General features: G+C 41.6%; 1 protein-coding gene across 1 annotated transcript; it reads right to left on the bottom strand.

The window, feature by feature from the left end:
* Nucleotides 1-1727: 1727 nt before the first annotated feature.
* Nucleotides 1728-7680, bottom strand: LOC113731040 (GDSL esterase/lipase At1g28610-like). Its single transcript, XM_027256077.2, has 5 exons — nt 7302-7680; nt 6948-7172; nt 3043-3191; nt 2557-2833; nt 1728-2359 (listed from the first exon to the last, which is right to left on the bottom strand). The coding sequence occupies exons 1-5, from the start codon at nt 7534-7536 to the stop codon at nt 2097-2099; spliced, it is 1149 nt and encodes a 382-aa protein (XP_027111878.1). The 5' UTR covers nt 7537-7680; the 3' UTR covers nt 1728-2096.
* Between the last annotated feature and the right edge of the window lie 9151 nt (nt 7681-16831).

The following is a 16831-nucleotide window of genomic DNA, read 5'->3' as shown; positions in this document are numbered from 1 at the left end:
AAATTCGGTCTAGTCCGACAATCGAATCGATCAATCTGATTAATCGACCATTGGTTGGAATTGGATTGCTAATTAAATCGATTTATCAACAAAGTCGTTGATTCGTCACTGACTTCATAGTTATATCGGTGAATCCAAAAAAAACGTCGATTGAACCGTAAATTTAAAATTTTTATTATTTTTATAAGTTATAATGTATTTTTATATTATATAATATAATTGTTATTCAACCTATAATTGAACCATTTAACCCACAATTGAACCGATGATTTAGTGATCCGATCATCTCTCCAAATTGAACTTCGGACTGGGTTTAATAACACTATATGATACGGACAACTACTTTCGCTGGAGGACTCTACGAAAGTGGCGGGTCAACGTTGGCAAAAACAAATGTTCACAGCTTTCGCAAGCACTGTCGCTGGGTGGTTGGAAACAGCTAACTCTAGTACTCGTTCTTTTATTATCCTAGGTGCTGCATTTTTGCCGGTTGTTGGATACAACCATCTCTAGTACTCGTTCCTTATCCATTCTTCACGGGCGTACAACTATCTAGAAGCTCCGGGAGGTAACAGATTCAGATGTACGATCTAGGGTGAAAGAAACCCTTGTGGCGGACATTGTGGTTAGTGTCTAACAAACGTCCACGTTTATCAGCTTCAAGAAAAAGTGCAATTTGTCGGATTCCGAAAGTAGGAGTTTTGAGTCCCTGAGATACATATGGATTCTAAATAGATAATTGGCCTTAATTTCATTTGGGCTAAATTGTATCTTACACCGCTCAACTTTCATCACTTTTCACTTTATATCTTAAACTTTAATTTTGGATATTTAGCATCCTAAATTTTCAAGTTTATCCAACTTAAATCCAATTAATGACTACGTTCTCAAAATTAATGAGATAATATCGGTGAAAATTAACGAAAATGCACTGTTCTGTTTTGATCGCAATCTCTTAATTTTTTGACCACTTTTAGTACACTATGATTGATTTGTAAAGTTTCAATTACTAATATCGTTAGCAAAATTCATTTACTACTATCGTTAGCAAAATTCATGAAATAAAAAATTGTGCAAATTAATGATAATGTATTATTTTATTTTTATTATGAATTTATAATATCTTAGCACCTTTTGACTACTTTCGGTACATTGTCATTGATTTATTGTATTCTTTGTGCCGTTCAAAATGAAAATGTGATATCGAGGTGCAAAGCGGAGTTCGTCCATTTCATTTTGAGGCTAAGGAGCAAGGATGCATGATAAAACGTGAGTTTCATTTCAGTTTTGTCGAAAAAATATGGTTTTCATTTTCAAAAACTTGTATACAATTCACAAGGTGAGCGTTAATTGTAGACACCTTATAATAGACTCGACCTTTATCTTTCTTTTCAATGTAAACTTCGTTATGAGTGCAGGCAACAGAAATCCTATAGATAAATCCTTCCTTGTATGATCAAAGTAGAAAATTAAAATGAAATGGGTCTATAGCTCCTCGTCTCCAATTGAATACACAAAATGGAAAAGGACTATGGAAGCAATCTTTTGCTTTCAAGTGCTCAAATGGAAGAGATCTAAAATATATAAATTATACAAAACAGAATCTTTTGCTTTCAAGTGCTCAAATGAAAGTGTTTTGCTATGAAGTGGGAGGCCATCTCTTATTAGCCTTCAAGTCGTCATTTCAATTTCACCCTAAATACCGAAGAGCAATTCGACATATCAACTAGGAAAGGAAGGGGATCATACCCCACGTGTACGTGTACAATAACAAAGGGCCCTTGTTCATTACAAACAATTACGACAAAGACAAATTTCAATGTGACAAATAATAATGTTCAGACTCAATCAGTGTCCAATCACTTATCTAAAATTCCCAGCATGATCATTTCACACGTACAAGCATTTCGAACAAATCGTACAAATCATCAAGGGACGCAATTATGCAGCTTCCCTTTAAATCTGTACCTACCTTTCATATTTATATATAAATCTTCTCCATCAATAAATGCCTAAGCAATTTTTCTAAAAATTCTGGCCCTTGAGTTATTGTAAAGCTATTATCAGCACCACTGCATCAAACAGAGAGCATCCAGCTAGGCATCCGTGAAGTGTCTAGCACTGGCAGCCTCAGAAATGCAGGAAGTATCGAGGTGAGGAAGAGTGTATCGCCCTGGCCCTCTCAACAAAGCTGAAGTAATCCATCTGTTGGCAGCCTCTGTGAAATGAGGGCCATCCCAGTTGATATATACGGAAGGATCGGGGCAAACAGTTGTCGGTGGATCACCACACTGCACCTCTTTGTTGTAATTATAGGGGCCCCCATCTCCGCAACAAGCGGCAGTGGTTCTCCTAAACCCTGAAGAAACATATATATGGAATCCAAGGCCATAACTTTTAATCTGTTTCGTGGAATCCAAGGCAAAACCATTACTTTAATCTGTTTTGTGGAACCCAAGAGCGGTGGAGGTTCTTTTATCTACCCGAATATTCTAACCATATCGTATTAATCAAGAAAAAAAATAAAAAAAAATATATACAATGATTGAGACTTACCATATTCTTCTGGGTTGCGGTAGAGCTGAAGGATAGCATTGTAGTAATCAGCATAAATGATGGCAGCAGTTGGATGGCGTTTTCTAGCCATATTCAACTTTGTTTGAAGTAGCTCGTTGTGATACTCAGCAAACTCATTTAACCAATTTATGCATCCAGTTGAAAGATCATAATTCCCCGTATTCGGACTCCCAAAATATGTGAGACTCACCGCTAAGCACCCATCTGGTACAAGTCCTGGAACCATCACTGCTCCAACTCCAAGTTCAACCAATTCCTGTACAAATGGGGTAACCTAGTCAAAACTGTGCTAGTGAGAACAAATGTGAACTGCTTTAGACCATATATATATGATTCGCCAAACTTTCTACTATTTATCTCAATGATTTTTGCACAGATTCTTTCCACTCTGTTTTTTTTTTTTCAGCTTCAACTCTCCTAATAATTACTTCTACTTTTTCTCCCTTTGATTTGTCATAGTCTTACATTGACAGCTGAGACCGCGGCATCAGTAATTAGATGTGCAAGCAGCTTTCTCTCCGCCAGACTTGCTCCCTGAAATAAAGCATAGCGATAATCATTTCCTCCAAATGGTCCTAAAAGGACTAGTGAACTCTTCAGCTGCCCTCCACAATCTGCAAATGATTGAACATGAATTTACAGCGGATTGAGCATTAATTCTTCTATTTTTTTCAGTATGAACATAAACATTTTTTATTAGGGCATTCGAACATAATTTGATTCCAAAGACAATTTAAAAGTACATAGAAACGCATCGATGTAAGAAAATGATGACCACTAAGTTTTGAAATGTATATTTCAGCAAAGGGAAAATGACTCCAGAAGTCCTTCATATTTAATCAATTATCTATTTGATCCAACAACTTGTTAAAGTATCTGTTACTTCCCCCAACATATGTATATTCGATTCTAAATGTTTTATCCAAACCAAATCCAAGTATGGTAAGTGTCAGTTGGCCCGAGATTCGATTTCTTATAGAAGAAAACAATCAAATTTTTAAGCTGAGCCACACATTGGATACTTTTATAGGCAGTGATAGAGCTAGAACCCTGTGATGAGGTAGTGCAGCGGTTAATTTCAGCATAAATCATACTCTTAAATTTATATAAAAAAATATATTGTGTACTTTGATTTAAAAAGTCAAATCCCTTTTTCCCATTACAATGTCATTAATATTTAATTTGAAATAGGTCCAAAAATTTTGTTAAAGGTAATCAATAGAAAATCTTTTTTTTAGGGGGGGGGGTTAAATATTGAATAAGGGGGGAATATATAAAACTTCAAAGGCTAATCTTTATAGAGAAAGATTTTTTTTTTTAATTTAAGGGGGAAATACAACAAAAAGAGAATATTTTCTGAAATTCAGGAGGTGTAAAAATGGTGCAAACTTAAAAGAACCACTAGAGTCATTTGCCCTCAGACAAGTAAGGGAAAATTAAGTCAATGAAGCATCAATTGGTATGATTTGGCTTCATTTCGTCAAATAAATCTTGACAGACATGAAAGAGGCATGTTCGTTATTCAGATAATCAAAAGCAAACCCATCCATGGTTGAATTTTCTAAAACCGTGTCTGTCAATCAGGAGGCCAAATTCTTTTAGCTAGGAATTCGACGAATTCGAGTGCTTTACTGTAGAAACTAGAATTTTCTCCGCACCTTAGCACGGTTTCTTTTCTTGTTTATTGTGAATTTATATAAATATGAAAATTAACAACAATCCTATATGTTCATTCATATTCACTTTAAAAAATTAATGTATTCTAAATGTTCAATTATTTACTAATTTTTAAAAATTTGTTCACATACTTTCACTATAAAATGATAGTATATATCAAATAATGTATTCCATATCAAAAACTTGGTAGATATTCTTTTTTTATGAATATTCTTTTAGATAATTTAAATTTTTATAATGACCATAAATCTAGAACTATATATTCACATTTAATTAAGTAGAAAAGATCCAACAATTCAGTTTTTTTATCAATAAATATTTAGTTTCCAACAATACTGATAAATCTGTCGGTATAACAGTTAATTCTCTTTTTTGTACTAAGTTAATTCAAAATTAAGGGAAAAGATGATGAACAAGTTGAATACTAATCAATGATATGGTGATGAAATGAAGTAATTTATGAAATATGTAAGATTTTAATAACAGTGATTTGAAAAAAGTTTTACTATAATTTTATATAATAATTTCATAGAAAGCATTAAGATAAGATTAGTTATTTTAAATATCATTAAGATAAGATTAGTTATTTTAAAATTAAAAATAATTTTTAAATATATAATAATATTCAATATGTGTAAAATCCAAATAACTCATAATTCATTAATTATCTTCAATTAAGCAGAGTGAGAAACAATTCTAATTAAAATAATTATTTTCACACACACACATGCACATATACTTGTTCCAGGTGCCAGTCCGGCCCCACACGTAAATTGTTGGGTGTGAACTTGGAATGATGATAAATAGTCTTCTGAACCTTCCTCTAAAGTTGCTCGTATTTGTTGACTTCAAGAAATGCCACTTAATTAAAAGAGAATGCACAAATGCGGCATTACTCCAGTGACTAATACGTGATTAGGTTCTGCTTAGTTGTAAAATAATAGGATTGTACTACAATGCTGTCGTTTTCAAAAAGAAAAAAAAAAATTACCAAACCAAGAAGGGAGACCAACGTATCGTCGATTAAATAATTAATGGGCCATTTGCAAAGATTTCTGGAAGTTTGACTAGTTACTGGCACTACAAATTCGGTACTGACACTCTAATCCTCTAAGTCGGAAGACGCAAAAAAGACAAAAAAAAAAAAGGTGCCAATGTCACTTGACAGCTCAGATAAAATCAATTCGGTGCCTTTTCTTTCTTTTTTTTTCTTTTTTTTACTATCATAAGGACTAATTCCACTTTGCACCTCTAAATTTACACCACTTTTTACTTTGTGTCATAAACTTCAATTTAGATAATTTGCACCTTAAATGCTCAATTTTAGACACTTCTTATCCTAAATTCTCAAGTTTGTCCATTTAAATTCAATCAATAATAACATTAACAAAATTAACAGAATAGAGATCTAAATCAATAATAATGTACTGAATGTGGTCAAAAGAAGTCAAGAGGTCGCAACTAGAACAAAATGATGTATTATCATTAATTTGCATTGTCTTTTATTTTGTTAATTTTGTTAACAATATTAGTGATCAGGATCACATACAAATTAATGATAATGCACTAAAAATGATCAAAAGGAGTCAAGGAATTAATGATAATCGCATCTAAAACAAAACGCTATACTGTCATTAATTTGGATTGAGGTTTATTTGTTAAAATTTATTTGCTTACATCATCATTACAATTTCCAACACAACTTTTTATCTTTTCAATTACTTTTTTATCTCACATACATCACATCACAAAAAATATTACAGTAAAAATATCTCAAATAATTTACAATCCAAACAGAGCCGTAGTCCTCTTTAGATGCCAAATAAATTCATTTTTGGTATGTAGTGATCCATTTGATGTGCATCCGTGGTCTCACCAACCAAGATTCATTCATGCAGAGGATAATGTCGTGATAATCAATGCAAACGTCTGCACCCTTATCTGTATTAACGTCTTGTCAAGTCCGCATGCTGATTGGGAACACGCAAAGTTTACGTAGTGAAATTCTCAATTCAGGACATCCGCTAAAATTCTTAATTAAAAAAAAAAAAAATTTGTTACCACCTGCACCTCTTTATTTCATTCTTCTTTTATTTTTCTGATTTTAAGTCACTTGCATTTCCCACAAGGTTACTGATATTTTCGTTCCAATGTGGAGCAAAAATAACATACACATTACTACTGGAAATTTCGACTACAATAAATACGTGTAGTGGGAGGGCTACACATTCTTCAGGGCTAGTTCATTCATCTCCTCAGACCATATGATTAAGCTACATGAGTCCATTTACTCAACAACCTCAACAAGCAAAACCCCAAAAAAATAAAAAAAATAAAATTGTGCTTTATTTTCAGATAATTCAATAAGCCATAATCATGTGCATGAACACGCAAAACTGAGCATCAAATGGGTATCGAAAGCTACTGCACGGTATTGCGTATGTCAACTGTCAAGTAGAAAAAAGGCTTTTCTCATTTGTCAAAGACGGAAACTCTTAGAACCAAGGAAGATGACTATCCCAGCTCAACCTACCCCTATCAAAAGAATTTTGTGAGCGCATTTTACTGAAAAAGTTTACGTAATCCAACAAAAAAAAAAAATTTAAAAGAGAAAAAAAAAACAAAAATAGAGGTGGAGAAATCCTATTTGCTTTTTGTTGTTGTGGAGGGAGCTTGTAGGAAAACGAACTTACCTTTTTCGGGGCCACATATAGATGGCAACATGTGTTTGAACCAATCCAGCTGAACTCGCAGGGTATCATTAGTGACAGGATCAATTATTCCAATCTTATCATAAAAATCAGTGTCCAGAGCTCTTGCTCCTGCCACTGCAAAATTCACCCCAGCACGAACATCCATTGTCCTCTCTTTCGAAACTTCAGTATAAGGTGGTGGAATTGGAAGTCCAAATTGCTGAGCTGCAACATTCCAAAACAGCGTGTGAAAATGTACCATGGCCAGTAGTCATTCGACTAACCAAAATATATATATATATATATATATATATATATATATAGAACTTAAATATATAACAGTGCATGATTAACCTAAGAAATCAACGATGAGACGGCCATCGCAGCATCGGCCAGTTGGATGGTGGAAGTAAGTTTCTCCGTTGGGAAGGCGGCCCTGGTGTATAATTCTTGGGGCTGAGAGGGCAAGCAAGTTTCCATTATCCGTGAGGGAATCACCAAAGGCAAAAATGGATGTATAGCACCCTTCGGCTGATTGAGCAATGATTAATAAGATAGGAACAAAACACAGAAATGGATGATTGATCATTGTGAGAACAGAAAATAGTAGTAAATACAGAAACCTTTGGATTTAGCTTTCCACCCTTTTTTTTTTGGGAAGGAATTCGGGATCATTTGAGCAGTGCAATGTAGGTGTGTATATATATTGCGTGTTGGGTCATGCGTGAGGGCATATTGCTTATCCAATATTAGGTAAGAGGACTATGCCGCCCTTAAGCAGTCAAAAGAAAACCATGCATTGGTTCTTCTACCTTTTTAATACTTCACTTTTTCTCTTAAGTTTCAAGTGGACGGGGCTGCTTGTTGGGTTGTTGGAAGCACAATAATTCCAATTAGTGTCTTAAAACTCAGCTCGCATCGTTCTGTCGGATGGATTGAACCATTGTCCAGTCTACTTTCGGTGCAAGCATGCCTCAAAACTCCAAGTCTTGTTTTGCTTTACAAAGGAAAATTTTTTACATTAAGGGTCTGTTTGATTGGGTGTCAGATATTTTCCCTGGAAAATGTTTTCCAAAGAAAATTTTTTGAAGAAAATAAATGCTTTCCTATCGTTTTCCCGTGTTTGGTTGACTAGTTTGGCCTCCTAGAAATTTAAGTCCATTAGATCTCGAATATCCAACCCACAGCAGCATCTTGCATCCTAACATACGTTTTGCTTCGTCATGCCTACCATCCATTTTCTTTTTCCCCTTGTCACCATAGCTGCAATAAACTCCTCCCAGTACCACCATCACCACCACTTCCTCCTTGCCAGTCCCAGCACCATCCCTACCGCATCCCCACGGCAAAAGAAAATTATCATTAATGGGGAAGTCTTATGAAACAACAAGAAGTTTTTCAAAAATACCAATTGCTGGCAAATGGTATTACAGAAATTAAGATTCATCAGATTAGTTCATCAATATTCAGAATTTGCTTGTAAGATGTAAAAGTCGCCCTTGATTGACAAAGCAAGAATTTGGGTGTTTAGAGAGAGATTGCTATGGGAAAATACCGATGCAGCTAGGGTCACCAAGGAATTATATGGGTAAAGATTGTGTGACAGATTTGAGTTCTTAACTATGGCCTTTGAAGGGTAGTGAACACGTCATTATCCTTTATTTAAATTAAGTGGCGGAACGTGAGTAAAATAACTTCATTAGGGCGAGAAAGGAAGTTGTTTTACACCGTTCGTGTAAAATGTTTTCTGACAGAAAAGATTTTCCCATGCACTTATGCAACCAAGCATTGGAAATTCCAGAAAATATCTTTCGGAAAATATTTTCAGTCCAATCAGATAGACCCTAACACAATTCTCAATTACTTTTTTATATGTCACATACATCAAATCACTATTGAAAGAAACAAGAGATTTTGGAAGAAAAATCTGATTTGTAACTGTACAAGAGAGACCTATTTACAGGTAACTATTTATGAATCTAAACACTGCACATAATGTACCTAGCTCAACTATTGTACATATGAATCTAGACTTGTGGTAAAATGTACAATGAATCTAGACTATAATACAATGAATTTGGACTATAGTAATTATGGTAACAACTATAATAATTTTTGTTTTTTTACAAAAATTTCAAAAAATAGCAATTCAAATGAGACTAGTAAGCCACTTTTTTTTGGCAAGGACTTGGGATTTAAGCAATGCTATGTGCCATTTATATAGCTATAGCAACATTTTGTAAAATGATTGTACTTCCCTTGAGCAGTTAACGTCTGTGACACAAAAATTGACAGGGTGTCGAAACCTGTGCAATAATAAAACCTGCTCAAACTAAAAGTGATTTTTGTAGATAGCGGTGATCAGGGTCGAATCCACAGGGACTGGGAGTAATTATTTCTTTTCAAGTTCACAGTGACAAGGGGGTGTTTTTATATCAGGGGTGACAATTTAAGCAATTCAACTAAAAGTAAAATAATAAAAATAAAATAGCCAACTAGAAATTAAATAACAATTTATTAAAATCAAATGAGGGATAATTAAGAATCTAGCCAAGAAATAACTTCAGCAATGACGCACCTAATTGATCATTGAAGCAAAGGCAATTCCAATTATTTATCAATAAATAGGTTATAACTACCAAACAAGCGATGGCAGTCAACCCCTCCTTACTGTGTCGGTGATCAAGGTACGCCCGTTAATCACTATTCTAATTGAGGAATAATCCTAGGTACGCCCGTAGAATTTAATTCCCCAATTACCTTACGTATTAGAGGAGCCCTATTCTAACCAAATAACACACTACCAGGGTTATTTCAGATTAGCCCGCATATCCCCCTAACACAAACCCAATCATGCCAGTTATCACTATTTTGAGACAATTAAACAATTACGGATTTAACGTCCCAATTGATAATAGATCATCAAATTAACTAATTATCCGGATCCAAGACAATCAATTAATTAAATAACCATAAACACTGGAATCAGGAAATATGCAAATACCAATAATAAGAAAAGATAAAATTAAATCGATCTCACAATTTCAGGCGAGCCAAAGCCTCCGTTGTTCCTTGACTAGACAAAGGAATTTAGTTCATCCCTTGTCTACTCCTACCGAAAAGAAAAGAAAAACAACTGAAGATGAAAGGAAAAGTCAAAGGCTACAAAGAATACCCAATTGCTTTCCTTTGCCTCCACATCCGCTGGAAACAAAGGCACAATAAGACGAAAAGAGGAAAAGTCAAAAAGGAAGAAGAACACCCCAAGAAAGTCTCCATCGTCTGCTATCTATCCTTTTCTTCTTTTAATGCTTAATCTAATTCCTATCTAAGGCCTCTTTTGAGAAGCTCTGCGCGGCGGCACTCCTTCCGCAGAGGAAGAAGAAGACTCAGCCCTTCGTTTCTTTCCTCCTTTTATTCTATCTTCTGTAAATTACCAAAAAGGACTTGTGTCTCCTTGTTCCAAAAATACCCCTGAAGACCTTTCATTTGAATTCTTTCCCGATGACTGTCAAATTGGCTTTGATTGTGATATTTTTGTTCTACTCCCTGGAATAAATGCAAAATATGAAAAGTGAGTAGAATCTAACAATTAATCCACATCGGGTCAGGTAATAGGGAAAATTAATAATAAAATAAATGATAAAATTGCAACCTATCAACCATGCATGTCTGTTCTATGAATATAGTTTAGTGTTTTGATTGTTTACTTTTGCATCCTGAAGTTTAACGTGAGTGAAGAAGGAACATTTGTAATCCGATGTTTGTAAGAGTTGGTACGTCCCAAATTCTGAAGAACCAGCTGTAAACTTTTTCCACCCTCATTGCATAACAAAGCTTGACCAAACTCAGTCCACCCACCCAAAGTTGTGAAACAAAGCTCTTATCTTTCTTCATTCTTTTTGTTTTTGTTTTTGTTTTTTTGGTTTTTCCAAAGAAAGACTTCAACAATCAATTGTAAGTAATACAGGCATCTTACAACTGAAAAAAAAAATACACGCACACAATTGATGTGTTAATTTAATAAAGTGTACATTTGCTATTACTTTTATGATCTTTTGCATTTATTTTTGCACAACGTATGATCACTTGATCGTGTATAGCCCTTAGCGGGCAAAGTTATTTAAACTCACTACTAGTTTATGCAAATTCACTCAAGGTGCCTAAAAAAAAGGGAAAATTCACTTGTTGGGTTTGATTTTATTGGAATTAAACATTTGAATTTGTGTCTGAAGAAGCACGGAACTTCCCCGGACCGAGCTGAGCTGATGAGCTCGGCTTGCTGATGGAAAGAGCGCGTCCTAAGCCTGAAAGACAAATAAGAGAGTGAACTAACAGGGGCCCTGAGGTTGTCCCCGAGGGCACTCCGACGGTCAAGTTAGTTTTCCGGTGAGTGGGGTTCACGGGAAGTAGAACGGTCGGGAGTAATCGTCCAATAGTGAACGTACCTTGCGCAGTCACTGTGCGTTACCATTTATACCTGCTTAGGAGCCCGACCTCCGTACGTTTCGGGACTTGCCCAGAATAGCCTCAATCCCGCTCTGAGGGGAGAATAATCCCGACCTATGCGGGATTGTTCTCTGGAGCCCCTTAGAGCCCTAGCGGCGGAGTGCTCGCAGGACAGTTCACATGGGCCCAGGGTCTAAGCCCAACTCGGAGCTCCCTGGGCTGCCACGTGTACAGGCCCAGGACGGGGCCTCTGCACTAGCCCCCTAGATTAGGTAGGGCTTCCAAACAGACCTGATCTATTCCCTTGCCACGTGGGAGCCCATCGTCGCACTGCTCTGTCGCGGTCACCTCCGGTACAGTGCTGTCATTGGGAAATGGCGTCCGCGTCCTTTCAGTTGTCGCGTCCCCTCGGTCTCCGTACCGCTCTTAAATGCGTTCACATGGGGCGGTTCAAATTCAAGCAACCGTTTCCCCCCATTCTTCCCCCTATAAATAGGGACTCCCAAACTCTCTCAGACTCTATTTGCCATTTTTCCTTCCTTCGTGCATTTTCAATTCTCCAACAACAAGGCTTCCGACTTCCAGGACCCAGATTCCGTCGACTTCTCCATCCTTTTTTCACTTCGATCATCAGTAAGTTCTTTCCCCTCCTCTTTCACATTTCCTCTTCTCCTTTAACCACCTTCTGCATTTTATGTCGGATCATTCCGGCGTCACTTCCACCGCATCCCAGATTCCGGTCCGTCGTAGAGCCCCCAGAATCTTCATCTCCTCCTCGTCTTCATCTTCATCTTCTCCTCCTCCTCCTTCTTCTTCCTCTGCTTCCAATCCCAATTTCCTCATTCCTGACTTGTTAGAGCCCATCGATATCATGAGCTCACCATCCGCCCATTCTCCTTCTGCCCGACTCCTGGAGGAGGTGGCCGAGCTCGATGCCCTCATCGAGCAGCAAGCCACTTCTATCCCCTCTCCCAAGTCTCCACATGACTCCCCTGGCGGAGCTCAGGGAGGACAGGGACTCCTCCGAGGGGACCCATGCTTCCGAGCAGGGGGATGACTCTGAGTTTAACTACGGTCACCCCGATCGGGAGGAGATCACCCTCTCACCCGGGGCGGTGGCCGAGCTGGCCGCTTCTTTCTCCATCCCTCCGGCCTTCGAGCCGTGAGCCGCCGGACCCACCGATCGATCCTGCCGACCTCCCCCGGACTTTGTAGCCATTTACAAAGAGCAACTGGTCGTGGGGCTCTGACTCCCCATTCCTCCGGCCCTGGCCGAGATCCTGAGCTACTGGGGGCTCAGGATCATCCAGGTCCACCCTAACTCGATCAGGATCATCCTCGAATTCCTGATCTACTGTCAGATCTGCTCCATCCCCTACTCTCTCTCTCTCTTCCGTGCTTCCTACGCCCTCAAGGCTTCTCTCCCTGGGTGGTACTACTTCTCCCGCCGGTCCGCCAGCAATCGCGGCTGGAAGGGCACCCAGGATCTTCTCTACGGGGTCCCCTCTTTCCTAAAAAACTGGAAGGGGGACTTCTTTTTCGTTAAAACCGCCCACTTTCCTCCCAATGCGTGGAAGGTTGGGAGGGTCGGGGACAACCCCTGTCCAGAGGACCTGGACCCTGAGGCATTCGGCCAGCTGCTGGGCTCTGCGGTGAAGCTGTACGCAGCCAAGTTCTCCACCGAGCAGATTTTCGCGGCCGAGCTGTTGTCCGGGTCCCCTGGAAAAGTGGGGACGTTGTCCGGGTCCCCTGGAAAAGTGGCGTTCTCCCCCGCCGACCAAGAGACCTGTAATACTGCACATGTTCCTTTGTTATCTGTTGCTTCATCTTCCCTTCTGTTACTGACCTTTTTACTGACCTAGCGGTGTTTTGCTGCAGTGAGGAAGCTCTCAAGGCTACTGGGCGCGCCCACCGAGCAGGCCCACCCTACCACGCAGCCGGAGACGGCGAAGAAGGCCCCGGAGGCCTCTGCGACACCTGGGGGCAGCTCGGCCCCCCTGAAGGAGGCCTCCCAGTCTCAGTCCCCCTCCAAGCAGGTCGCCGGCAAAAAGAAGGCGGCGGGGCAGAAGAGGGGTCGAGAGGACGAGCCTGCTCAGCCCGGCAAGAAGCCGACGCAGGCCTCAGCACAGCGCCCTCTCCAACTGACGACGGGGGGCCCTGTCCACTTGGGGGTTGGCTCTGCGGAGGAGCACGCGCGGGAGAGCACTCCTCCGAGCTTGTGGCACTTCCGCCACGTGGCTCCCGTGAAGCCGGGACAAGCCCCCACCATGCACGACCCCCGTCGCTTCTGCCCGTCCTGGGAGCTCTCCCTCAATGACCGAGCCCAGTTTTCCGAGGTGCCTCGCGAGTGGGTGGCGAGATCAGTCCTTCCACGTGACAGAAAGTGGATGGAACTGGCCAGCCCGTCCGAGTTCCAGGACGTGTACGCCCCTTGGGTTTCTGTTCTTTTCCTTGACGAAGTGCTAATGTTTACTTTCCCCTCCCTAGGCCCATGCCGCCGGTGCCGTCCTGGTGACCCGCTTCTCCGAGCTGTCTCCCGATTTGGAGAAATTACAAAAGAAGAATCGGGAAGCCGAGCAGAAGCTTGCCCAGACCCTTAAGAAGGCAGGCTCCCTTAAGGCCAATCGGGGCTGGAGGAGGCCCAAGTCCAACTCGCCGCCACTCGGTCTGAGCTGGACCAGGAGAAGAAGGGCGTGGCGAAGTTGAGGGAGGACCACGCCATTGAGCTCTCCGGCACCGTCATCCGGGAGCGCAAGAAGGATGTTCGGGATTTCATCTTCTCCGAACGATTTGCCGAGGACGTGGCCCTCCTCAACCAGCCCATCTTCCAGATCGCCGCCACGCGGGCCTTGAACCAGGTGAAGAGCCTCAACCCACCTGGCTTCAATTTGGCTAACTTCAAAGACTACAACCCGCAGCCGAGGAGAAGCTGGACTGGCTCTTCGACGAGTACTGCAAAGGGCATGCCCTGAAGGACCTGGTGGGCAGGAGCGATGTGGGGACCGAGCTGGCGGAGCTTTCCCTGGAGGAGGAGGAGACTCCTGGCAGGGCTTCCGGGAAGGAGCCAGTGGCTTAGGGCAGCGGTCACTCCAGAAACCCTTTCCATCCTCTGATAAGGATGTGACCCTGCCCCGCAGTTCATGATCTCCACAGATCCTTTTTAACAGCCTTCTCCACACGCCCCCTCAACATGCTTAAGGTGTACCTTCAGCTCCCACCTCTCAACAAGTTTAAGGTGTACCTTCATCTCCCACCTCAAGCAGATCGCCAGCAAGAAGAAGGCATAGTTAGGTTTTCCTTTCCTTGTATAGCTCGGTAGGCTTTGTAATAGATAGGGTCTGAATGTATATATGAGATGAAGTTTAAATGAAACCATCTGACTTGTCTTTCAATTCCCTTGTTAGCGGTGAACTCTAGTAACCAAAAAGGAACACCGACCTTCCGGATCGAGCACCAAATAGATCCACCCAGGCGGCGTGCCGACCTCTTGGGTCGAGCATCTATCGTCCTTTAAACTAACGGCTAAGTTGTCAGGGACACCAAACCATCAAACCATCAGGCTGATTTGGCAGTTGAATTCCAAATAACCGGAGTGATGCGCCGACCTCCCGGATCGAACACAAAACATCTAGGCTACAAGCTACGCCGACCTCTAGGATCGAACGTCAAATCTGATCTACTGAAGCGGCGTACCGGCCTCTTGGGTCGAGCATCGAGCCCTAAGGTTTTTGAGTTGCGCCGACCTCCTGGGTCGAGCGACGGAATTTTAAAGGCAGTCATGCTGACCTCTTGGGCCGAGCGTCAGATTGTAAGGATTTATGCCCTGCCGACCTCTTGGATCGAGCATCAATTTTCAGACTTTGAGGGCTTTCCGTCGATTCGTTATTCCGATTTGTCCCCTTGCCACCGACCTCCCGGGTCGAGCGTCAAAATCCTGAAGATAATCATGCCGACCTCTTGGGTTGAGCCCCAACTTTAAAGGCAGTCAGTTCATTATCTCCGTCAATTCATTATCTCGGTCATATCACCCCCGAGCCCCCCACTAGGACACTTAGGATTATCTGAGTGTGCTAATGCAGAAGTGAGAAATTTAATAATAACGAGAAGGGACTTAAAACTTGGAAAGCCAACATTTATTCAATGATGAACTTGTACGAGAATTCCAAAAAATACAGTAAAATACCCTGGACTAGCTTATCCTATGAACAACCGCAAATTTGAGAAGTGCCAAGTGCGGGGTACCTCTGTTCCGTCTAATCTCGCAAGCCTACAGTACTCAACCCGGCTTGACTCTAAGATCTTATATGGCCCCTCCCAGTTCGGGTCAAGTTTGTTGGAGCTATGAGTTTGGCTGACTGAGTTCTTTCTTAGGACGAGATCTCCTGGCTGGTACTGCGTACTCCTCACCCTTGCGTTGTGGTAGCGGGTGAGTTGACTTTTATATTTAGCCATTCGTATCGCCGCTTCCTCACGCTTGGCCTCCAGCAGGTCCAAGTTGCACCTCAGCTCCTCCTCATTGGCTATCGCAACGAAGTTTTGTGTCCGAAGCGAGGGGAGGCCGATCTCCGCGGGCACCACCGCCTCCGTCCCATAGGTCAGGGAAAACGGAGTCTCTTGGGTGGCTGTCCTCGGCGTAGTGCGGTAAGCCCAGAGGACACTAGGGAGTTCATCTAGCCAGTTAGACTGGGCTAGTTCCAACCTAGTCTTGAGCCCCTGCAGAATGGTTCGGTTAACATTCTCCACCTGACCGTTGGCCTGGGGGTGCCCGACCGAGGTGAAGTGTTGGCTGATCTCGAGCTCAGCGCACCAGCTTTTGAAGGTATTTTCAGCAAACTGTCGCCCGTTATCGGATATCAAGACATGCAGAATCCCGAAGCGGCAGACTATGTTCTTCCAGAAAAATTTTTGAATCGCCCTTCCGGAGATCGAGGCCAGGGGTTCGGCCTCCATCCACTTTGTGAAGTAGTCGATGGCCACCACGAGGTGTTCGTACCTTCCAGGAGCTCGGAAGAATGGACCCAAGAGGTCAATCCCCCACTGGGCAAAGGGCCAAGAACTATGGATGGGGACCATCTCTTGAGTGGGTTGATGGCGCAGCGGGGCGTGCACCTGGCAAGCTCGGCATTTCTGAACAAGGGCTGAGGCATCCCGAAACACCGAGGGCCAGTAGTAGCCTAGGAGCAGGCATGTTTTGGCCAACACTCGGGACCCTACGTGTGCCGCACACAGGCCTTCATGCACTTCTCGGAGGACATAGTCGCCCTCATCGGGGGTTACGCACTTTAGCCAGGGAGACAAATACGACCTCCGGTACAGGATGTTCCCAGCGTAGGCGTATTTAGCAGCTCGGAGTTGGAGTCGGCGAGTCTCGGTTTTAACCTTGGGGAGGACACCCGAGCTGAGGAAGTCCACAAGAGAAGTTATCCAAGTGGCCG

The sequence above is a fragment of the Coffea arabica genome, chromosome 2e (assembly GCF_036785885.1).
Source record: "Coffea arabica cultivar ET-39 chromosome 2e, Coffea Arabica ET-39 HiFi, whole genome shotgun sequence".
NCBI lineage: Eukaryota > Viridiplantae > Streptophyta > Magnoliopsida > Gentianales > Rubiaceae > Coffea > Coffea arabica.
This window is presented reverse-complemented; position numbering and strand designations above follow the sequence as displayed.